Genomic DNA, 25974 nt, shown 5'->3' with positions numbered 1-25974 from the left:
TCCACAAAGCTCAGTTTGATTCAGGAAAAAAAAAAATGCTTTCTTGAGACGGATCTTTGTTGTTGCTGCCGCTGCCAATCAATGAATTTGGCAGAGAGGGAGAACAGGAGAAAAATGCTGCTGCTGCCTCTGTCAATCAAAAAACACTGCTTAATGAGATCAATCAATCACAAAATCACACAGATTAGATCTCAAAATCACTGGAGAAAGGATCAAAGAGAGAAGATAGATAGAGATTGGGATGGAAACTCGATTACCTGGCCAGCCGATGATGACCAGATTTGGCACACCTACGGGAGCATAGGGTGACACCATGTTTCTCCAAAAAAGGTGCCTTTAATTGACACCCCAGCATGTCAACCCCCCAGCATGATTCAATTCCCGCAATTGTATTGCTTCCAAATAGTTAAAATGCTTCCACTTTACAAACACAGAAAATCCTTGGATCAATACTTTTAGGGTACCAAACTTCTTCTTTATGCTAAGACTAAGAACCAACAGTTTTTGTAGGAGGGTTAGATAAAATAAGGGCTGTTAAAGACCTGGTAAATAGAGTTAGCACAGATATTTGATTTTTCACAAGAGTCAAATTTGGTGAGATTGACACTTATTTCTTTAGAAGTCTGGGGAACTATAGATTCAAGGAGTGGGCGTCTCTCCCCTCTCCAAGCACTTCAAGTAGTCAGATGGTGGCATGGGATACAAGGCTATCCATTTGTAATGACTGTATCTTTGGTTTTTTTTTTCTTTGTCTGTCCTACTTGATATTTGTAAGGAATGGTGGTTTACCTTTATCTATAGCCCTACACAACATGGTCAAAGGAATAGGTTTTTTGAAGAGTTCGCTAGTTTATTTGGGCTTTGCAATCCCTATTGGGTGACAAAGAGAGATTTCAGTTTTCAATGTTGTTACGACCTCTAAGGAGAAATTCATGGGGATCGAGGGTGACCAGTCGCATCATAAAATTCGACTTTTTCACTCGAGATTGTAGTCTTAGGGATGTTTTCTTGTATAATAGTAGTTTTACTTGGGTGGCATCTAGGGGCAGACAAGCCTCGACTCACATCTATGGATTATTTTTTACAAATGTGTGGGAAGATTTGTTCCCAAACATTGTGCAAGGGGTGTTTGTTAGGCCTACATCTAATCACAGCCTGACTCTTATGTATTGTGGTCCCATTTAGTGGGGACCAATCCCTTTTAAATTTGAGAGTATGTGGCTTTTGCACCCTTCCATTCATGATATTATTGGAATTTCATAGAAGGAATGCTATGTTCAGGTGTGGAATGGTTTTTTAATTTGATGAGAGAATTGAAATTTGCCAAAAATAAGATAAAGGTTTGGAATAAAGAAGTGTTTAGGGATATTAAGGAGAAGAAAAATAACATTTTGAAGGATGTCAATAGTATGGATAGATTGGAGGAGTGTGGCTTATTAGGGGATGAAGATAGAGTTAGAAAGGTTTGCCTTAGCAATGAATTGGAGGTGCTTTTGATGAGGGAAAAGAGAAGTTGGTGCCATAAATCAAGGGTTACTTAGGTTAAAGGGAGTTGTAATTGTAGGCTTTTTCCTAAGATGGCTAATGGAGGAGGAAAAGTCTCACTGAGGAGTTGGAGTTACATTTCGAGGAGGGTGGTGAGAGATCATAAACAAATCGAGGATGAGATCACTAACTTTTATAAAAGGGCGCTATAATGATGAGTGAAATAATAGGTTAATGGTGGAGGGGGTAGATTTGAAACCTATTGGGGAACAGGCAGCTAATTGGTTGGAAAGGCCATTTAATTTGGAGGAAGTTAGAAGGGCGGCATTTTAATATGGACAAAGATAAAGCACCAATCCCTGATGGCCTCAAAATGGCTTTCTCTCAACATAGTTGGGGAAGTGTTGAAAGAGCATGTCATGAATTTTTTTAAGGAATTCCACAAAAGTAGAGTGGTGTGCTAGAGCATTAATTATACTTTCATTGATCTTTTATTGAAAAAGGAAAGGTCCAAGAGAGGGAAGGATTTTAGGACTATTAGTCTATTACTAGAATCTCTAAGGTATTAATTGAAGTTCTTTCGAGAAGGATTAAAAAGGAGCTAGGGGATACGGTGTCTTTAGGCCCAATATGCTTTCATTGACAAACAAATTTTAGATGTTGGTTTGGTTGCCACTTGCCAATGAGGTGGTTGTGGAAGTGAGGAGGAGAGGTACGAAGGGTGTGGCCTTTAACTTGGATTTTGAAAATGCCTATGACATGGTTAATTGGGATTTTTTTGAGAAAGTGCTATAAAAAAAGGGTTTAGAATCTTTGGCATAAGTGCATAAGGGGATGCCTCAATTCAACTAAATTGTTTCTAATTGCTAATGGTCAGCCAAAGGATGTTCAATGTCTTGTGGGGGTTAAGACAATGGGATTCATTATCCCTTTTTTGTTTACCTCGGTAGTCTATGGTTTGGGTAGGATAATTTCAAGTTGAGGGTTATTAGTAGTTTTTCAATATGAAGGGAGGGGTCTCATCTTTAGTTTGTGGATGGCACCATTTTTTCATTGAGAATGATGCGATGAAATTTTGCAACGTTTTAACTTTGCTTAACAAGTATCGATTTGTGTAGTATGGAATTTGAGTCTCTAGCATGGCCTTTGTCATACCTCGGCCTTCATTTACAGGTAATCCTTTGTCAAAAGTGTTTTGGGATTCAATGATCAAGAGAGTGGGAAAAGGATTAGAGGGGCAAAAGAGGACCTGTCTCTTGTTAGCGGGCAAAATCACTCTAATTAGTGTTTCCCTTGCTAATAACCCTATTTATTTATATCTTTTTCAAAATACCTTCTAAGGTAGCTGGAAAGTTAAAGAAGATTAAGAGAGATTTCTTACGGTCAATCGGGGAAAATAAGTTAATAAGAGGGACCACCTAGTTATTTGAGAAGTAGTTAAAAGGCCTAAATATGGGGGTTATGAGGTTTAGTAATGTGGTTTCTAAGAAAATCTCCTCAACTGTGAAGTAGTTAGGAGGTTTTCATTAGAATCTAATTCTCAATGGCGCCAAGTTAAAAAAAGGTCGTACCCAGTGCACAAAGCTCCCACTTTGAGTGGGTCCTGGGAGAGGTGGATGTCGGCAAGCCTTACCCCCAATTTTTGGAGAGGCCGCTCCCAAGTCTCGAACTCGAGACCACCCGTACCAAGGTGGAGGCACTTGCCATCGCACCAAGGCACGACCTCTCCAAAAATGTGGGTAAGGCTAGAGCCGCAAGTAAAAAAAAAGGCCGTACCCAGTGCACAATGGCACCAAGTAATTAAGAGTAAATATGGAATGCACAGGAATGAGCGAGATTCTAGCTAGAGCCGCAATGTTACCTTGCAAGCCCTTAGAAGTTTGTTTCCTAGATAGCTTGTCTTGTCTTTCCTCTCACGCGTTTCAAAGCAAGAATTGGGGAAATTTGTTTCTGAGAGGATATTTAGGCTGGTGAGTCTTTGTTGGAGCTATAGATGCTGTGCTTGTTTAGATTTTCTTCAGTTCATAATGCACCAATTTCAGCTTTTTATTTCTTTGGAGGGGGGGGGGGGGGGGGGGAGGGGGGCTCTTTTTCTTGGGAGTTCCACCATTTTAGAAGTTTCAATGAAAGAAAGGTTGATGAGTTAACGTGCTTACTAATTACTGGGTGTGTTGGGTTCTTTCTTGCCAACTTCACACGGAGATACAAGGCTTTGGATTGGGGATGCTTTGGGTTCTTTCTCTTCAAAGTATTTCTTTTCTAAACTTACAAAATCCATAAATGCTAGCCCCTTCCCTTTAAACAAAGCTGCTTGGAAAGCAAAGGTTCCACTTAAAATCCAGGCTTTCATTTGGACTCTAATTCTGAACAAGATCAATACAATGATATATTACATATTAGGAGATCATACAAAGTTAAGTCTAGATATTTGCATGCTTTGCTGCGAGGAAAATGAGACTACAAGGCATATCTTCCTTCATAGCAAGATAGCGAGGTATATGTGGAATAACTTGTTTTTGTGTCTTGGTGAGGAATGGCTGGCCCAAAAAACTATTCATGATTTTCCGATGATGAAATTTTGTGGTTTTGGGAAGAAAGATAGAGGCAGGATCTTTCGGAACTGTGCAATATATACAATTCTATAGTTTCTTTGGCTCAAAAAGAATGCTAGAATCTTCAAATATGAGAAGAATTATCCAAACTTGGTCTGGGAGAACTTCGTCTGGAAGAAAGTTATTTTTTTTGCTTCTTTTTGGGCACATTGCATTAGGGTTTTAGGGGGGTCTCCCACCGTCCAATATCCAAAGGGATTGGAAGGCAGCTATGATGTAATCTTTGAGCCTGTTCTTTTGCATTCTTTACTGCATCTCTTTTGGAGAATTTCTTACCTTCCTTCCATTGTAATTATTTGTTATCATTAATAGACTGTTTTGTTGTCTAAAAACTAATCAATTATTTTGTCTTCCCCGATCCCCTTCTCTTGCTTCTCTTATCTTCTAGGTTTTGCCCTTCATTCCTATCATAATCTATCACAAGAAAATGCCCAATATGGCTTGTCCGCTTTAATCCAAAGGGGAACATCCTCCTAGATACATGCTTTATAATGAGTGTGAGGCACCAAAGATGGGTCAGTCACCCTCATCCAGTGAAAAAAGAATTAGTCAGGCTCAATTGATAATGTTTTTTATAGGAAAAAAAAAATTCATTAGATAAAGAAAGAATGTACAATCAGGAGACAAGACACCTCCTCAATAAAATCAGGGAATCCCCAGGAAAACCAAAAAAAAAAAGAAAAAAACACAAAAAGTAAAAGGCAGCAAAATAAAATCAACATGCCCTAAGAAGAGACTGCCAATTGCACTGAACGTCTAAAATGCATATCCCCTTGAAATTTCCATTGCCAACACACCATAAAAAAGCCATAAAAACAACCTTTTCCCACCAACCAATATGGTAACTTTTTCCCTGAAAATTTACGCAAGTTACATTCCTTTCACAAGCCTCAAAAACACTGCAAATAAAGCAAAATTCCATAATGCAATTCCTTCTTTCTTCCTCCCAAACCCCACAAAAAATATTGCTAAGAATTCCTCCACTGTTCTTGGACAAACCCAGCTTTCTTTAAAGTAACTGAATAACTTGTTCCAAACCTTCCATGCAAAATCGCAGTGCAAGAAAGATGTGAAACAGATTCTGAACAATCAAAACAACGTATACATATATCAAGAGAGAGAGCCTTTAATGGTCTCCTCATCTGCAACAAGTCATTAGTATTTATCCTATTAAGCACAACCAACCAAAGAAATGCTTTTATTTTAAGGGGGATTTTGACCTTCCAGATAACCTTGTGGAGTGGAAAGGAGAAATTGGTACCAACCAAGAATTCACAGAAAGATTTATAAGAATAAACACCCAAAGAATCCAACAACCAAGATCGACTATCATTTTCAAAAGATACCCTACAATTATTCAACATAACCAACAAAGAAGATAACTCAATAGTTCCCCTATCATTCAAGGCTCTCTTGAATTGAAAACCCCAAGAAGGTAAAGGACCGCTGGAGTCTACACTAAAAGAAGAAATGGGATGATTTTGCTCTCTGCTCAAGTGAAATAGGCTAGGAAAAGAGGTGGACAGAACAACATTCCCCATCCATAGGTCTTTCCGAAAACGAATATTACAGCCCTTACTAAAATCAAATTTTGCATGGGGAATAAAGAGAGGGTAAATCTAGGAGATAGCTTTCCACTGACTTTCTGAAGAAGTTCTAGAATCCATCTTAGCATCCCATCCATTCCCATCAAGTCCAAGTTTACTTTTGATAACTTTATACCACAGTGAAGAAACCTCAAGCAGGAACTGCCAAAGCCATTAAGCTATAAGAGTTGTGTTCTTAGATACCAAATTTCCAAGACCCACATCACCCTTTCTCTTAGTCCTACAAACCACCTCCCAACACACCAAATAAACCCTAGAAAACCCCTACCTGACCAATGAAAATCTCTTATAATTCTCTCAATCTTACTAGCAACTTCCATTGGAATTTTAAAGATAGAAGGAAAATACAACAAAATGCTAGAAAGTCAGGCTTGAATTAGGGTAATCCTCTCTCCCAAAGAAAAAGGGGCACCCTTCCACCCATCTAAATGCTTGGATACTATCTCCACCACTGGATCCCAAAAACTATGATCTAGTATTATCCCCAAAGGAACCCCTAGATAGGACAATGGCCAACCCAACTTCCAAGGCTAATTCCTTAACACACTCTACAAGCATGTTAATAGCTGCAATACCACTCTTTCCCATATTAATCTTAAGCACCGAAACCCTTTCAAAAATTTGAAGAAGCCCCAAAATATTTAGGAAAGAAGGCTTATGATCCTCGAGAAAATATCCTATCATCCGCAGCTGAAGGTATGACACCATGACCTCCTCCCTAACCCACTTTTAGGCCTTTTCACTAAACCTCTATCCACCGCCCTATCAATCATCCTACTCAAAACATTAGCGACTAACACAAACAAACATGGAGAAAGAGTATCCCCTTGTCTAATCCTCCTCACGGCACTAAACCAAGATTTAAGCTTGCCATTCACTATCTTCACAAAATTCACATTAGACATACAACCTTTCATCCACCTACATCATCTCTCTCCAAACCCCTTCCTCACAAAATTCTTACCATAAAGTTCCAACTCACTATATCATAAGCTTTTTCAAATCCAACATAGAGACAAGCCCCTTCTTCTTCCTCTTCCTAATATCCTCAATGGTTTCATTCGCAATCAGGATTGGATCCACCATCCGTCTTCCCCCCACACATGCACTATGGGCCTTAGAAATGGTCTTATTAAGCACCACACTTAACCTCTTAGCTAGCACGTTGGTAATTATTTTATAAACACTCAAAATAATACTGATTGGTCTATAATCAGAAATCTCGGTGGACCTACTTTTGCTAGGCACTAAAGTGATAAAAGTAGAATTAATACTCTTACTTAAAACCCCATTCTAGTAGAATTCACTGAAAACCTTCATCAGGTCATTCTTCACCACTGCCCAACAACCTTGATAAAAAGCTAAAATAAAACCATCCGGCCCAGGATCTTTATCCCTCTCCATCCCAAAAACTATAGCCCTAACTTCCTCTTGCTCAAAAGGTCTCTTTAAATAGGCTATCCTATCAACAGGCAAAGGGTCCACTCTAAGCCTTCCACCATTGATCTACTCTCATCCTCCTAAATATACAAATTATAATAAAAATCAGTGATCTCAATGGTAATTACACTAAAAATCCAAGATAATAACCCCCTTATCCACCTCCATTTCCTTAATCAAATTCCTCCTTATTTTTCCATTGGCTATTCTATGAAAAAAATTAGAATTACAGTCACCATCTCTAACCCATTTAAACTTCGTCTTCAGCCTCCAACTTCTCATTTCATTAAAGATTAGCTCTTCCATTTAGCCTCTTCTTCCCTTGAAAGGGTCACTCCTTCTTTTCTAACTCTTCTAAATCTCCTAGAATAATAGACTTTTTAAGCATAGTATCTCCAAACACCTCCCTATTCCACACTTTAAGGTTTTCTTTCAACCTCTTCAACTTCTTCATAAATCTATACCCCTCCCAACCCCTTTCCACATCCTCACTCCAAGAATCCCTAATCAAGATCTGAAAGAAGCAATGCTCTAACCACAAATTCTCAAACCTAAAATGGGTGGGGCCCCAAGGAACTTTCCTAGATTCCACTAAGATAGGAAAGTGATTAGAAGAGGCTCAATTAGTAACTATTATACATATGGAATATTTTAGTGATTTGTGACATGACTTAATTTTACTTCTAAGAATAAAACCTTTCACACTCATTTTATTAGCATGGAACTCGTCAAGGATGAAAAAAAATTGAAGTTTAATTGAGTTCCAACAAAAAATATGAAGTCAAAAGAGAATCTAAGCCATTATTTTCCAGTTTTTATAACATCACAAATGACATCCTACGTATAGGCCCTAGATATAATATGTCCTATTTGAATTCTTTACATTCATTTTGTGAAGAAGATGCCACAATAAACCTTGCATAAGGACAATAAACTGCTGTCACATATATAGGATATTAGGCCTTCACACTCCTCGCGAACCAATAAAACACAAGGGTCAGAAAAATTTCGAAGTGTATTAAGTCCCATTAAGTATATGGCATCATTGTGGGCTTTTGCAGCTGGTTGTTTTGAAAGATCATATTTTTCTTATCTTCAGCATGATTGAATTGCAGTTTTGTTTGATATTTTATCTATATCCTCTTTTTGGTTCTCATCTCTTGTAATGAGGATTTCTTATGCACTTTTTTGCATATTCTCTCTTCTGCTTTCTTTTTATATTAAAAAAATTAGTTCACATTAAAATAATGATCAAATGCGGCACATAAGATCGACAATAATGTAATATGTATGTGTGTTGATCCAAAAAAGAATCAGATTCCCCACTGAAATGATGAATAAGGCATGTTTTATTGTATAACTTGCAAAAGACACCAACGCGGTTACTGTAAACCTAAAAGTAAAGCAGAGTACCCTTCTTATTCTTTAATTGTGATTAACATAAATATAATTCAATTGATCAAATGAACAGTGGATTTACCATAAGAGAAACAGAATAGTAACAATAAACAAAGTGTTCACTATGATAGTAACACAAGCTAGTACTCAAAAACATGCCTTTGCATTGAACTCAAACATAGCCAGCATGCTTGTTGCGTTCACAATCCGGATCAATCATAAAACCCTACAAACCTACTTTACCTACGATTCTGATTCAATATAGAATCGCAAATTGGTAGGATTAAAATAGGATCGTAGTAGGATAGTTAGGACCAATGGGATCCATAAACAGTAAGACCATGGTAGGATCACAAGATCCCAAAATACATAATATTTTTAAATTTTTACCAAATTACTTGTGTTGTAGGCTTCATACTTACCTAGTATAACTTGTACAAGGAATGCACAACTTAGGAAGCAATTTGATTTATCTAATATTAACAAAATTATGGACTCAAAAATTTGTTTTTAGATTGATGATCATTAAGTGGTTCAAACTTCAAACATCAACATTTAGGTTGAGGATATTAGCAGATATTAATACATTAATGCATTTGATGAAAATAATGAAGGCAAAATTGATTCTGATGGAATTGATGAAGCCGCCCATGGTGATCTTGGTGATACTTAAGAACCAAAGAGTGGTTTGAATATTGATACACTAATGCTAACGGGCTATCTTGATAGTTTGGCCTTGGTGATTTGTTCAGTTTTTTATACATAATTAGATGTTCATGTGGTATATTTGTTGACTAATTTGTTACACAAATTATGTTTCCTTATCTTATTCTATAAGTGGATACCATTTTCACTATAAGTCAATTTGATTGAGTTAGGAAGGCAACAATTTGAACAGAATTTCCTTGATACATGAGGGCGGTATCACGTAAGCCACTTGCTATTTTCTTTTTAGTCTTGAACACTTACTATACAATTTTTAAAGTTCAAAATATTTAATTCATGAAAAATAACATATAAATGCATTTTTATATCAATATATCTCGTTATTAGAATCTTATGATCCTTGATCCAACCAGCAACCACATGTAGGATCTTGATTTTAAATATATTGATAGTCCTTGAATTTTAAATTTTGATCTCATACGATCACCTGAGCATAAAAAACTTTTCACTATAAACTGTCATTTCCCTATTAGCTTAATCAGTAAAAGAGAACATAGTGTGTCATTTTCGAAATAAATTGACCTCACCTTCCAAAATACAATGAGCAGGGAATACTTCCAACAGCTCTGTAAGTCGATGATTCATGCACCAAAAATCTTTTGGGTATAGAACTGGTATATTTCTATGTCTCGCAAACTGAATTATGTTTGAAGCCTCTTTAGATGCCCCCTGTTCCACCAAATCAAAGGGAACTGGCAGTCCTAAAGCATGCATTATTTGAAATGCCATCATTCCAACAAACACCAACCCATCGCATTTAGATACCAAAAAATGCAATGCAGCTGCTTTGTCTAGGAGTCTACCCCCTCCAATCTGCATTAAGAGCAAGATAAAAGGAACAATTGTTGGACTGTAGTTAATAAGAAGAGTAGAAAATTTTATCAGACACTGGTACTTTTAAAATGGCAGCAGAGGCATACAATTGCAACATATGGTTTTTTGTTGCTCTCTGCAACCTTCTTTAGTTGATATAGGCCTTCCTCAAAGTGAAATCCAGCTAGACAGGCATAGCAAAAGCGAGCAACACCAACAGTTGATGCAAGAATTCTATGAGATTGAGAAAAGCAGTCATTAACAAAGATATCAACTCCTGATGATAGTCTTTCAGCAAACTCCAAACAATTGGCGGGTTCCTCTTTGAACTCGGAAAGATTCTCAAGAAGAAGAACATCTGCTTCCTCAAGCTCTTTCATATTAGACATCATGGAAGAAGAATTGCATCTTGCTGCAACAACTTTGAGTTGGAGAACCAGTGACAGGAAATCTGATGTAGAGAGAGCATCAACCTTAAGAAGAAGCTCCTCAAGTTGTCAAAACATATTACAGCTTCCATTTAGAAGCTCAGTTTTCATGTAGAAGCTACAAACAGTCTCATGCTTTGATGATATTTTCTTTTCCATTATCATTTTCAACGTTAATAATGAATCCAACGTGTTGAAATAAATAGCAGCTACCAAGCTGAACTGAATGTATTTAGTTATTGGAAGAACCCTAAAGAGCTTAAATTAAAAGAAATAATTTTGTATTATGCACCTGCAACAGACTCTGCTACAAACAGTTCTGAGCTAATTCTTTTACTCCAGCCACCCAATAGAATTACTTTGGCTCCAGCTTCACATAAATACTTAATAGTAGAAAGTGCACTGGTGACTGATTTTGTTTTTGGGTCCAATTTGTCCCGAAGAAGGACAGCAGAATCAAATCTGACCATGACAATTCTTGCATAAAGCTCCTCCTTAGGAAATCTCCTAAGAGTTTGTACGTGTGGAAAGACACCAGATTCTCGTCCATTAAAATCATAAGCCTAAAGGAAAAAAACCCAATTTGGAGTGACATACACATTTGTACAGTCATCATATAAGCAAAGTAGGATACAGTTACTCTGATTAACTTGAAAAAGGCCTCTTAATACAAAATTCAAGGAAAATACAATAACTAACTGGTCAATAATAAAGAAGTTCCATTCAGATCACACACATAAAAAATGTTGCATCAGTCAAGTTTAAGAAGAGCTAAAAAGATCAACATCCAAATTGAGAGATTTATGATATAAATAAGAATACAATAATATTCCAAATAAAGAAGTCACAAAAGTTGAAATCCTCTCCTCTCAATTGGATCTTAGGCCAAATGTATGCTGCAATGTTCTCTACAAATGTATTACAAAAATCTTTGCAGGCAGATTGCAGAGTTTCCTCTGCTCTTTCATCAGCTTCAGTAATAGCATTTGTGATTTGTGTAAGGCAAGTCAATCCAGGACGACACTCTCGTAGCTCAGGAGCTCCTCCATAACTACCGCCTGAATCAAGGTTCTCGCAAGCTTGCTATTAAGGTGGATTTAAAGAAATCCTCCGATTATGTCAGCTGGAATGATTGAAATCCTTGAAGCTATTAATAACCCTGCAGTCTTTGTCTCCTAGATTTGAAATTCCATCACTTCACCCAATTTTTCCCTCTCAGTCAATGGTTTCCTTAGAGGGTTTCTTTAAGGCACTATGGGCATCAAGCAAGGGGACCCTTTATCCCCTTTACTTTTGTTATGGTCATGGAGGCCTTAACTAAGATCCTGGAGAATTACACAACAGCTGTAAAAAGCTTGGCCTTGTCAAACTCTGCTAAGCAGATGATTTATTGATCCTTTCTCATGGTGATTTATTGATCCCTTCTCATGGGGATTCTAAATCTACAGAAGGATCAAGCTCTCCTTAGATCTGTTCCATCTGATTTCAGGTCTCAAGGAAAATCCATCTAAGTCCTTGGTATTTCCATCTGTAATCTCTCCCAATGTAAAGCAAGAGATTCTGCATGTTCCTGGCTTCATTGAAGGTTACCTCCAGTTAAATATCTAGGGCTTCATTTGTTTACCAAAAAGATAAATAAGCACAGATGCACTCGGTGGATTAAATTTCAAACATAATTTATTGCTGGGTTAACAAATACCTGTCATATGCAGGGAGATTGCAACTCATTAAAACTGTTCTGGCCAGCATTCAGACCTATAGGGGTTTCTGCTATCTTACTCCTGGCCTCAGTCATTAATCTGTTGGAGAGAAAATTCAAAGCCTTTCTGTAGAAAGGTAATGACTCAAACAGAAAAGGCTGCAAGATCAGTAGTGATTATGCCTGTAAATCATCCTCTGGGGTTAGCTCAGTACTGCCTATGCAGTTAAGCGCCAATAGATATCTGTTTACTCCCTTCCTTTGAGTGAACTGGCTTTATGCTTATAAAATCAGAAATAGGTTCATTCGGGCCATCAAATTTCCACCTAATGCCACAGCTACTTGGAACCAAATCCTGAAAGTCAGCAGCCTTTCTTTTCCCAAATTCAAAATTCTTATGCACCATTTGGAAGCATAGATTTTCAGGGCTTGGATTTGGATTTGGATAAAATTCAATATAATTTTGTATTAAATTTTTCCAAATCCACACAAATCCAAATTCACCGCCTCTCGCAAACACAGGGTTAAATGGAATGAAAAAATCTTATTTTTTGTTTTTTATAACTGGCACCCCCTTGGATCCTTTTGATGGAGTACTTGGTCCCCACATCTGCAGAGACTTCTCCCTCCCCCTAGCACTAGAGTTTAGTGCATTATTAAGGAAGGAATCAAGTGTTGACCAAGAAAAATCTTCAGTTGCTGAAATTTGAAATTCAATTTGGTTTCTACCCAGGCCTTTCAGGATGAAAAAATGCAAAGGGATGACCCTTCATATGGTTCTCTCACTACTGATCTTGTCTGGGAGCTGGTCAGAGAAGGGAATCCTCCTGCCCAATTTGTAAGGCAGTTTGTTTTATGGATTACAGTCCTAAGTGTTCTTTTGTTCTGTGGCTTGCTGCTCGAACACACTCAGTGCTTTTGATAGAATCTCCAAATGGGGGCAACCTCTCTACTCATTGTCACTTGTGCCATAACCAAGCAGAGAGTAGAAATCATCTGTTCTTTGAATGTTCCATTACAGGTCAAGTTTCTACAGAGGCTGCATGGCCTCTTAAAATTTCCATTGGTTTGTCCAACTAGGAGGATGAAATTAAAAGGATTTCACTGCTTGGTAACAGTGCGTTTGCTGGTATCACAAAGCTAGGTTTCACTGCCAGCATCTACCAGTGGAGCTCCAGGAGCTCAGACATTGAATACTCTCCTATTAAGCCTGAGGCAATTCTTTATTGTACGATCGCTGATGTTTGTGCTAAAATCTTAGGAGCTAGGAAATTTGCTAAAAAATTCTAGTAATTGTCGTCTAGTTCTTGTTGTTTTTCTTATGCTCGTATTTGTATCCCTTTGAGATAATATATTTTTTCTTACCTTCTAAAATAATTAAACTTTGAATACAAACTACAGTTATTGGCATAAGAAATATTCACATGGTTTAAGAAAATAATTATCTAATAGTGTGGCAGTTGCCTCCAATAGTCTCGAGTGCATCAAATGACTGCCCATACAGCTGGAAAAAAATTCAGATATAAAAATTGCAAAAGAAAAAAGAAAAAAAAATACAGATAATATACTTGCAATATCTACCTTTTCATTTCTTAAAGATTTTAGGAATTTCCGTTTAATGAACATCCATGATTTATATCTGTAGATCAAAAGAAGTCGTTTGTACATTATGGTCAGCATCTAACAATGCTTATTCAGAGTTGGCAGCTGTTTATATCCATACATACAATAAATATTAAAGTTTAATATTTATATATAACATAAAAATAGCCAAATAAAAAGAAGAAATACGAATTATATCATAAACATAAATTGGTAGAGAAACCGCAGAGTCTACAGCATCCTCCTAATGACAAAACTGAAACTATTCTTTTCAATTAGGGAAGGAAAAACTTATATTATAAGTTGGGGATTTTAGAGTCTCATTATTGTTGAAAAATTCAGATAATATTATCTAAATAAATGAAATAAGAGGGAAAAATAGAGAGAGAGATGCATTTGAACTCCACCAGACAGTAAAATATGTCAAAAACCCTTCCAAGCTTAAAAGCACAAGTATCTATAACTCTTTTTTTGTGTCAATAACAAGACTGTTGTATATACTTGTTTCCTCTAAAGCACCGACATTTCAACAAGGGGAAGTATCAGCATGTTGGTGTGTGAAGTATTGGGTGTTTTCGACATGTGTCGGATGTGTCAAACACCAACACGTGTTGGATACGACACTACACCAACACGGCCCCGACATGCCTCTAATACTTCTCAAACGTGTCAGACTTTTTTTTTTTTTTTCTTGAGACGTGTTGGACATGGCCAATATGAAGTGCCCAACACTTCCATGACATATTGGGTATTATTATAAGGAAAATAATAAAAAAAAAAATTGGGGACATGCTGTAATATTATCATATTTAGAGAGATTTTTATAATTTGAAAAAGATGTATTGTCGTGGAAACAGCCTCTGGCAAAAATGCAAGGTAAGGCTGAGTACCATAGACCCATGGTGGTCCGTCGCTTCCCTGGACCCTGCATATGCAGGAGCTTTGCGCACCAGGCTGCCCTTTAAAAAAGAAGTATTGTCCAATTAGGCAAACTTGTAACTTGCATCGATCACATCACCAAAAAAAATTAGCATCATCAATCAAGAATCCAAAAATTAAATGGACAGTATGTATCAACATTAGCTGCAAATTCAATGATGCTTGACAACTTTTTTTTTCAAATCAACATATGTCGATTTAAAAAATGTGTTGTTAACACAGTAATTTTGAAAAATATATATGTTTTTTTATTGCTGTGTCCTTGTTGTGTCATGTCTTGAATTTTTAAAATTTGATGAGTCAATGTGTCCAAACATGTCCATGCCCATGTCCATGTTTGATAGTTTGTTTCCTAACCTCAATGAAAGAAAACAACTCCTTTAGTGTGACACATACATTGAAAGACTTAAATCACTCAACGGCCCCTAGAAAACATCCCAAAACATGACCACTACAGCCTTGAAAATTTTGCACAACCTTATAGAAAACTAAACAATAAAAACTAATATAAAAAAGTGACTTCATTATAAATATTTCAAGCCAACTTGGTTTTCAAGTTAACCTGCATACAAGAAATCTAGCGGTCTACGAAAATCTTCAAAAAGATGAAAATGGAACAACAACAACAACAACAACAACAAAACCAAGCTTTAGTCCCACTAAGTGGGGTCGGCTATATGAATCCTTTTTCGCCAATTTATACGATCATGGACCATTTCTTTTGATAGATTCAAGGATATTAAATCCTTACTCACTATCTCCTCCCAAGTTATTTTAGGTCTACCCCTACCCCTTCTACTACCCCCCACAGTAACTAAGTCACTCTTCCTCATAGGTGCACTATGTGGCCTACGTTGCATGTGTCCATACCATCTGAGTCATCCCTCCCTTATCTTATCTTCTATAAGAGCTACACCTAACTTACCACGAATATGTTCATTCCTTAATTTATCTTTCAATGTTATACCACTCATCCATCTAAGCATTCTCATCTCAGCAACTTTTACTTTTTGGATATTATGTTTCTTCGTCGCCCAACATTCTGATCCATATAGCATAGCTAGTCTTATAGCTGTCCTATAAAACTACCCTTTCAATTGTAAGGGTATTCTACGATCACATAGCACACTTGAAGCACTTCTCCATTTTACCCAACCCACTTTAACTCTATGCATTACATCATCTTCAATTTCCCCTTCAGCTTGCATAATAGATCCAAGGTATCGAAATCTACAAGTGCTATTTATTTCTTCATAATCAAGTTTAACTTTATCTCCAATATTCCTCCTATCATTACTAAAATTACATTTCATATATTCTATTTTATTTCTACTTATCCTAAAACCTCTAGATTCCAAAGCTTCTCTTCATAATTCTAACTCAGCCTCTACTCCGTCCCTAGTTTCGTCAATTAATACAATATCATCTGCAAACAACATACACCATGGAACCTCCTTTTGAATACTCTTAGTTAATTGGTCCATCACTAAAGCAAAAAGATAAGGACTCAAAGCAGATCCTTGATGTACACCTATGGTAATTGGAAATTCTCTAGTTTCTCCATCTATAGTCCTTACACTAGTCATTACTCCATCAGTATACCTACAACATACAACCTTTTTTTCTAAAACCCACCATAGAACTTCCCTAGGTATCCTATCATATGCTTTCTCAACGTCAATAAATATCATATTCATATGCAAGTCCCTCTTCTTTTCCCTAAACTTTTCCATTAATTTTCTTAAAAGATAAATAGCTTCTGTGGTAGATCTCTCAGGCATAAAACCAAATTGATTTTCTGAGATCTTCGTTTCTAACCTTAATTTTTGTTCAACTACCCTTTCCCATAGTTTCATCGAATGACTCATAAGTTTAATTCCACGATAGTTATTACAATTTTGAATATCTCCTTTAGTTTTGTATATAGGTATTAAAGTGCTTTTCCTCCATTCATCTGACATTTTCTTAATTTTTACAATTGTATTAAATAAATTAGTTAACCATATAATTTTGTTATCACCCAAGCATTTCCAAACTTCAATTGGGATGTCATCTGATCCCATAGCTTTCCCATTTTTCATTTTTTTAGTGCAAACTTAATTTCGTTAACTCTAATTTTGCGAATAAATCTTATATTTTTAGTCTTTTCCTCATTTGACAATTCTAAGTTTAAGCCTTCTATTTGGTTTTCTTAAACAACTTACTAAAGTAACATCGTCATCTTTCTTTAATATCTTCGTCCTTAACCAAGACAATATCATCCTCACTTTTTATACATTTTACATTTCCTAAGTCCTTGCTCTTCCTTTCTCTAACTTTAGCAAGTTTAAATATATCTTTTTCCCCTTCTTTTGTACCTAATCTATCATACAAACTATTAAATGATCTATATTTAGCTTCACTAACGACCCTTTTTGCATCTTTTTTTGCCTCCTTATATTTTTCAAAGTTATCTCTGTTTCTACATTTTTGCCACGTTTTATACCAAATTTTTTTTGTCTTAATGATTTTTTGTAAATCTTTATCCCACCACCAACTCTCTTTGCTATTCGAGAATCTTCCCCTTGATTCACCTAAAATCTCTTTTGCTATCTTTTTAATAGAGCTAGCTAATCTATTCCAAAGAGCTAGCTATTTTTCTTCTTCGCCTCTTCTTTTGCTTTTTCTTTTATTTATATTGCACACCTATTCTAATTTTGAACAACTATTTCCCAACTTTTGGTAATTTTCAAAAGCATATTTGAGTCATTGGATTGTTACCTTCCCATAAGACAAGGATTTTATCTTGAAGATAGAGTCCTATCATCCCCAAGATAAAGACACATCAAGATAGCTCCCCATGTGTCTATATATAGGACCCTTTTGTCTAGGGTTGGGAGACAGAAGAAGAAACTGCTGAAGTAGAGAGAAAGCCTGAAGCATTCGTATAAAAAATCTATTTGATTGTCATCACCTTTCTGGCTTGGATCTTTTCTAGTTTTTGAGGTTTTCCCTCGTCTCCAAAAGCGGGATGATGTTTAAGTTTTCAAGTTTATCATTTGCATGATGAATTAGAAGCGTGATTATGTTTATCTTAAGCTATTTATTTTCTTCTTGATAAAAGAAAAATTTATTAGAGAAGGAGAAGAAGAGTACAAGAACAGGAAGAAAAAAGAAAACAAGGAGAATAAGATATCATCCCAAAGCACAAGAAAAAGAAAATAAAGAAGAAACCCAAAGAAAAACAACTAATTACAAAACAGCTTTACTGGATCAAAGCATTCCAATCCTGTGGTAAATTTTCCAAAGGTAAACGTGGGGAGAAACCATTCACCAAAACCCACAATGATGCAAGAAACACCCCTCTACTCCAAAGTAAATTGAGAGAAGTGTCCCTGCTCTCAAAAACTCTGGTATTTCCCTCCATCCAAAGACACCAAAAAATAGCCATAAACGAGCAACACCAAAAAGCATTTCTGTCCTTCCCCTTCTCAAACCCCCTAAACTTCATAACATAAAGCACCTCCAAAGAGGAAGAACGGACTCAACTCCCTCCAAGAATATCAAACAACTTATTCCAAAGTGAGCAAGAGAAGCAGCGGATAAAGAACAAGTGCGAGCAATTCTCCCCCACTCTTAAAGCGAAGGGCACACACATCAGGAGATAAGGATTAAGGACTTATTTGGTCTTCATTTCATAAGCAAGTCATTAGTGTTAAGTTTTCCTAGGACTGCTGCCGAGATAAAGGTCTCAAAATTGGAAGGAACTTTAGCATTCCAACAAAAGAGTGAAAGGCAGAGGAATAGCACTGGGATAATGAATTAGATGAAAGAAAAAGAATTGCAAGAAAATTCCCCAAAAGGGTCAAAAATCCACACTCTTTTGTCCCTCCCAACAGGGGCCAAAAAGGATGAAGCGCATTAATTAAAGAGGGAAGGTCGTTGGTCTCTCTCTCTCATTAAGGTACCTTATGAAATGGAAATCCCAAGAGTACCCACCCCTTTGTGAGAAGAGGAAGGCAGAAATTGGGGTATCTTGAAAAGAAGATAAGCAAAATTGACAGGGCATGCAGGAGCCAAAGGAGCCTCGCCAATCCAATGATCCTCCTAAAAGCATATTCTCCCCCCATTACCAATACTACTACATAGGGCATTAAGGGGGGAAAAAAGAATGAAAAACCTAAGACACAAATTTCCAAGGACATGAATAAGAAATTAACCCTATCTTTAGCATCCCACCAATTTTGTACTCACAAACACCCAAGCTCCAAGGTGGCCTCTGATCCACTCTTCTACTCCCGAAAACAAGAAGCTCCTCATTACTTTCTCTAATCTCAAGCCACTTGCACAGGAAATTTAAAATGGGACAAGTTACAGGGGGTAGAAGAGAGACAAGCATGACTAGAGTAACATGACCACCCCTCTCTCCAAAAAAACAAAAAAGTGAAAAAAGCTCCTTTCCTCCCATCCAACCTCCTAACAACTCTCTCAAAAAACAGGATCCCAGACAGAATCAGTGGCAGAGTTGCCATCTAAGGGTGCACCTAAATAAGTAATGGACCAACTCAGAACACCGGACCCTGCTAACCGAGAAAAAGCAGTTGAGTTGATCCCAATACCCACAATGCCACTCTTGACACTTTTAGAGAAGTTAATACTAAGGCCTGGCACTTTCTCAAACACATGCAAAATGGTTAACAAATTAGATAAACTGCCCACATCTTCCAAAAGAGAAAGAATGGTGTCACCTGCAAATAGCAATATGAGTAAGTTCTCATGACCCACCATAATCCCTTCAACCAAACCCCTATCGACCCCTCTAGCAATCATTCTACTCAATGCACTAGCTGCAATAGTGAAAAGGAAAGGGGATAGAATTCTGAACCAAGATTCAGCCTCACCGTTCACCAAGACAGAAAAAAAATGCTGATGATAGGCACCCCCTAATCCATTTCCTCCATATCACTCCATAACCTTTTTCGTCCATCACTCTATCCAAGAAACTCTGACTCAATCCTAAGATTTTTCCAAATCCAACTTCAAAACCAAAACCCATTTTTCCTTTGAATAGCATCTTCCACAACCTCATTAGCCCAAAGCTGCATCTAAAATCTGCCTATTGCTGATGAATGCACTATGGCTTGAAACAGTGTCCACCAAGACATTAGCCAATAACTTTAGTAAGGATCTTATAAGCACTAGGCCCCAAACTAGAAAGCCTGAAATCCTTGACCACAGTAGCCCAATCTTTTCCGGCCACTAAGGCAATAAAAGTCAAATAAAATTAAAGCTCCTATCCTTCCAGGCCTTTTTCAGGTGATGTCTAATTCTCCCTTGTGTAAATTTTCCTCCCATCAATGAAATCTTCCTTTGCCATCAAAATAAAAAAAAATTAATGCTCCTACCCACAACCCCATCATGAAAAACTCTAAGAAGATCATCCTTCAAAATTTTCAAAGCATTATTGAGGTTTGTTCATTCTAAGGGTAATCATAATTTGCCATTCCCTATTATTTCATAATTAATGATCAAATTGTATAATAAATGCATGTTTTCTTGTTTCTGCATATGCATGTTGGTGTTTTGACTCTTCCCTTCATAAGGGATTTAACTACTACAAATTTGATCCCCTATTCAAAAGAGGCTAAGAGGATAACATGGAATTTTATCACTAGTCCAAGTCTATAGCCAAAACCTTTTGTGTGTTCTAGAATTATTTTCATTGTTTACATGTTTCTTATTCTATCACTTATTTAATTTATGATTTACTAGTGGAATGAGGATATAATGGTCATTTAGGAATGAAAGCAACGTTCTCTTCAGATTTCATTGTTTCTTATTCTATCATTTATTTAATTTATGATTTACTAGTGGAATGAGGATTTAATGGTCATTTAGGAATGAAAGCAACGTTCTCTTCAGATCATCTGAGATACTTCACTAATATTGTCAAATTATAATTTGTTACCACTTTACCTAAAAGCTAAAGTTGTTAGGTTGTGGGCTAACAATGCATAACAAGCTTTTGACACTCCCTCAGTCCCCCACATTTGCAGCCCAATAGCACACGGAGAGATAAACAAATGATAAGTAGCATGCATTGCAAGAAATACAATAATTTTTTAAACACCACACAATAATGCCAACAACAAGACTAGAACCCAAGACCTCCTAGGCCCTAGCAACTTGCTACTTTACCATATCAAGTTACCACTTTACGTAAAATCTTATGTTGTTAGGTTGTTGGCCAACAATGTCTATCAAGCTCATAGTGGTCAAAGACACAAGGTGCAATGAGGCACAAAGGGTGCCTGGAGGCTGGCTGGAGCCTAGGCATGAGGCAAAGGCATGCGCCTCATGCAGGTGAGGCGCACATTTATTAAAATTGTCTATTAAATATCCTACATAATGGATTCTTGATTGTAAATTCATTAAGACTAATATTTGAATTTTAAAATATCAATACTAAGACATAAAAATGAATACTCTTTGTCCAAATAAAACTGCAAAAAAAAAAAGGGAAAAAAACATCAATGAGGTGGCACAGAGCAGCAGAGAAGAAGAAGAAAAAAATTTCAAAAAAAAAAGGACAGAAAAAGAATAAAATTTTAAAAAGGGAGTCTGCAGCCTCAACTGAGAGCAGCGCAGCAGGCCAGAAAAAGAAGAAAAAAAAAAAAGGAAAGTCTGAGAACAGCTGAGTATATATGTCAGGAAAAAGTGGCAGCAATTACATGGAAACAGAAAAAAAATAAAGAAAAAAGAAAGAAAACAGATGGTTGAGATTAAAATAATTAAAGAGAAAAATAAAAAATAAAAACAAAGTATAATCTGAACATTCATGAGGCGCGCCTCAACCCCTGTGAAGCGCAAGCCTCATTGCCTCAGGCGTGCATTTGACTACTATGATCAAGCTTTAACATAACTCCCAGACCCTAGACTTCCTTTGGGATGTCTACCCAAGTTTTGAGTTTCAAATTAAGTTTTTTGCTTTCTTGTCCAAAAATTAATAAGATGGCAACACCATTAATTAAAATAGGATTTTATTGTTCAAGATCATGCTAATTGGATTATGGTCTTTATCAAGTTCTGTTTCCTCCTTATGCAGCTCCAGTTCTGAGTCATCACATGCAACTGCTGTATAAACACTATTGTAAATGTGTGTCGTAAATCATAATGTGATCTTGTAATTGTGAGTGAATGTAGCCCGGAAATCTCTAGTAAATTATGTGCTGAGTTTCTAGCTTCAACCTTTGTAAATTACTGGTCATTAAACTGCTTATCAAAGTATTTTCGCCACCTCACTTTTATGTCTTCTTCTTTAATTAGGACATTATCATTGTAATGCTTTAAACATCTTACCTTACCTAAGTCTTTGCACTTTCTTTCTCATGCTCTAGCAAGTTTATATATGTCCATTTCTCCTTCTTTTCTATCTAGCCTAGCATATAAATTAACATAAGCTTTATGTTTAGCTCACTAATGGGTTTTTTTCTTTTTGCATCTTTTCTTGCCTCTCTATACTTTTCAAGGTTTTCTATGTTCCTACAATTTTTGCCATGTTTTGTACCAAATTCTTTTGTCTTTATGGCTTTCTGGACATCTTGATCCTACCACCAACTTTCTCTACTACCTAATAATCATCCTCCAGATTCACCTAAAATCACTTTTGCTATCTTTTTAATGGAGTTAGCCATCCTATTTGATAGTTTGTCCGCGTCTCCCTTACCCCCTATCATCTAATCCCCCTCTTTGATCATTTTATCTTTAAATTTTACTATATTATCTCCCTTTAGGCTCCACCACCTAGTCCTCTTGCAATGATTTATTTTGTTCTCTCTTCTATTTCCTAGTACATATATCTAATACTAGAACTCTATGTCGTATGGTCAAGCTTTCACCTAGAATTACTTTACAGTCCATACAAGATAAACAATCCCCCCTCCAAGTTAAGAAAAAATCTATTTGACTACTATTTTGCCCACCCTTGAAGGTTATTAAGTGTTCTTCCCTTTTCTTAAAAGCATGAATATTCAATATAACCAAATCATAGGAAATGGAAAAATCTAAAATCAAATCACCAGGATCATTTTTATCTCCATATCCATGGCCTACATGTATCCACCCATAGTCTCTATTGTTCTTTTCCATGTGTCCATTCATATCAGCTTAAAATGTTTTTCCAGACCCTAATATCCCTTTGTATAACACAACACTATCCAAAAAACATTTTAAGCAAGCAGTACATGACTGTACCTGAGAATGAAGTGAGCTTTTCACAAAAGTATCCATTACCTCCCTACCACCTGCCATTCAGCAAATTTGAAACGTAAATGGAGTTACGGGAAAAATGATAAGATGTTTAAAGATTATTCTACTCATTTCGAAAACTAACAACCTTGCAAAGAGGATTGAATGCGTCCACATTGTCGGCCATATGAACGTGAATTTTGCTGAAGCAGCATCAGGGCATGGCTGGGGGAACAACAGTTGAAACCCCAGTGGTTTAGGAAGAGAGAACCTTGGAGTTGATTCGGAAGCAGACCCATATCCTTTCGTCTCTTTTACCGAACTGGAACTGAAAGTGCATCACAAACACCAAACAAAAGCAAAAGCAAATACTGATCTTTCAATGAGAGTAACAGCTGAAGTCAGTCCTTTGAACGAAGAACAGACCTTTAAACTTAGATAATTTTTTTATTATTATTATTACCATTGTATTGCTAATTTTTAAATATATTAAGAAAATAAAAATATATTTATCATTTATTATTATTAAAAAATGTAAAAATATTATGGTCCAAAAACGCAAAAAAAAAGTCAATAAGAAATAGATTGAATTGAACTTATATATTTAAAAATTATGAAGTTAAATAATTATATATTTTGAGTATTTTTTAAAATGATTATTTTTTATTAAATTATAATCGCCGTTAAAAAATATCTAAAGTTGGAAATCAATCAAAACTGCAAATAATGTCCATCAAATTGCTCTCTCGATGACAAGACTATTACTTCTTCTTTACATTTATTTTTATACTATTGTCACCATTAATCAACCTAAAATAACTACTCAATTATCAACGTTAAGCCCCGAGCACATAGTGCGGACAATTAGAGACCATAATTTGATAAAAGTGTTGAGGAAAAAAAGCATAGTTAACTGGTTTAGCAATCTACCTATTTCATTTTAGAATCAAAAGAATAAAATCGTCATTTATTTATTTTTCTACAAAAAAAAAAAGATGAAAAAATAATGGAAAATAATTTTGATATTTTTTTTTTTTTGTGTTTGAGTGTATAATTGTCAATCTGAAAGATGATTAAATAGTATTCCAAAATAAAGAAATAATTAATTATTACCTATCGGCACTTATCCAAATAATAGTTAGTGCAATTACATGTGCGCATGTGTCTCCGAAAAAAAAAAATAAGATAAATTAGTTAAAATATAAAAATTGAGAACGATAGGAGTGATCAAACTACCCTTAAGGTCCAACAAACCGTTCCACCCTTTTTAAGTGTCGATCGAATGACCCTTATAGGGTGATTGACTACATGTAGAAAATGTGATAATTTATTTTGGTTTTCAAAAATCACTATTGTCCTTCTAGACCATGAAGAAATATTTTACATAATCAATGAGCAGGAATTAACCTAACAAAGACTGCACTACTTTACTATTTATACTTTTTTATTTATTTATACAAAGAAAAGAAAAATAAAATACGTACACACACACAAAAAAATTGGAAAATAATTTATTATTATTTTTTAAAATCGGACTAGACCCATCTATTTTTCAAGAGATAGATTGCTTAGGTACCCATATTTGGGATTAAGTCAATAATAGTTCACATAAATATATATATACATATATATATATATATATATATATATATATTTTAAGCAAATTGCTTTCGTGAAATTTCAAAAACTTTAATTTAGAAAACAAAATTCAAGCTCCTTTTAGTAAAATTTTTTGGTATTTTGATTTCTAAATTTTGAAAAACACTTTTAAAATATCTAATTTTAAAAATTGCAAAAGTAACATAGTCAACACCATTAAAAACTCACTAGAAAGCACCCTTAAATATTCATTTGAAATTTTTTTTTTTAAATAAAATTCAAAATCCAATTTGGAAAACTAATTTTGGAAGAGTATTTGAAACTTCATTTTTCTAAATAAAAGAAATATTTTTTAAAAATTTTGATTTAAAAAAAATTGCAAAATGATAGCAAATCACAACACTCGACAAACTTAACACACACCGATCAACAAGTCTCGTGTGTTGCACGTGATTGTGTGTGAATAATGTTACATAAATATTTTTATAATTTTTAATAAATTTTACATATATTTTCATAATGAATTAGTAATATATTTCTATAATTTTACAATTAGTAAAATTGTAGAGGACTTGCAAAGAAAGTAAGGAAATTTAAACAGATACAATTTTATTGATAAACTTAAATACAAACTTACAATTTATACAAGTTTTTTTATACAAATGTGCAACTTTCTTAGCTTTGGGCACCACTTCACAACTTTTCTTCCAATGGAGTGAGTGAAGGAAGTGATGTCTTTCACTAGAAATGAGGAGTCTCATATAGACCCCAGACTTGATCATATAATAAAATTGAGTTTTTGAACAATTCTAGTGCATGGCCGAAATGAGAGAATGGAGATCAAAACTGGTCTCACCACAAACTTGATTTACTAATTTTAAAATATTGGAAAACAAATTGAAATGACAAAAAGAAGGATAAAAGCTCTGCGATGTCTTTCCTCATTTTGCAAACGAAGTCTTCTGCGTGCTTGAACTCAATAATTGCTTGGAATAATGTTGATGGATTGTCTTTGTTTGCTAGCGAGAAGTTTCAAGGAAATTGTTGACCTGATAGGTCACACCCAATTTTAATTATGACAACTACTTTTGGTACTAATGGTTGTACTAAGACTTGCAAACAGGTTCACTGTGCACGTGTATTCGAACTAAAAGACATATAATGATGGTGTGCCATGTTCGTGCCGAAAAATGAAGAATTATGTATTGTATTTTGTATTCATTTTGGGATGTAAATTTAATTATGGACTGTGCACTCTTATGACTTGTAATAATTTGCATCATGCATGATAGGTAGGTATGCTCAGATTGACCATAGTTGGACTTTAGGTACCTACACTAAGTACACAAATCTCCAACATCACTTATCATATCAGGGGAATCAAATTAAGGCTAAAATGA

At 35.6% G+C, this 25974-nt stretch overlaps 1 protein-coding gene across 2 annotated transcripts in view; it reads right to left on the bottom strand.

Moving 5' to 3' along the window:
• Positions 1 to 23380, bottom strand: part of LOC131168081 (uncharacterized) — a 116478-nt gene extending 93098 nt beyond the window's left edge. The window contains exons 1-6 of one of the 2 annotated variants that reach the window (XM_058127279.1): positions 23124 to 23378; positions 22982 to 23031; positions 14701 to 14769; positions 10802 to 11072; positions 10189 to 10532; positions 9796 to 10081 (exon numbers count right to left, since the gene is read on the bottom strand). In XM_058127279.1, coding sequence (XP_057983262.1) covers positions 9796 to 10081; positions 10189 to 10532; positions 10802 to 11072; positions 14701 to 14769; positions 22982 to 23031; positions 23124 to 23274 — 1171 coding nt within the window. In that variant the 5' untranslated portion in view covers positions 23275 to 23378. Of the gene's footprint in view, positions 1 to 9795; positions 10082 to 10188; positions 10533 to 10801; positions 11073 to 14700; positions 14770 to 22981; positions 23032 to 23123 lie in introns of both variants that reach the window. The other variant, XM_058127280.1, reaches the window with a different exon arrangement.
• Between the last annotated feature and the right edge of the window lie 2594 nt (positions 23381 to 25974).

Source organism: Malania oleifera, chromosome 11, assembly GCF_029873635.1.
Source record: "Malania oleifera isolate guangnan ecotype guangnan chromosome 11, ASM2987363v1, whole genome shotgun sequence".
NCBI lineage: Eukaryota > Viridiplantae > Streptophyta > Magnoliopsida > Santalales > Ximeniaceae > Malania > Malania oleifera.
The sequence above is the reverse complement of the archived record's forward strand: the minus strand, read 5'-3'. Positions and strand labels throughout refer to the sequence as shown.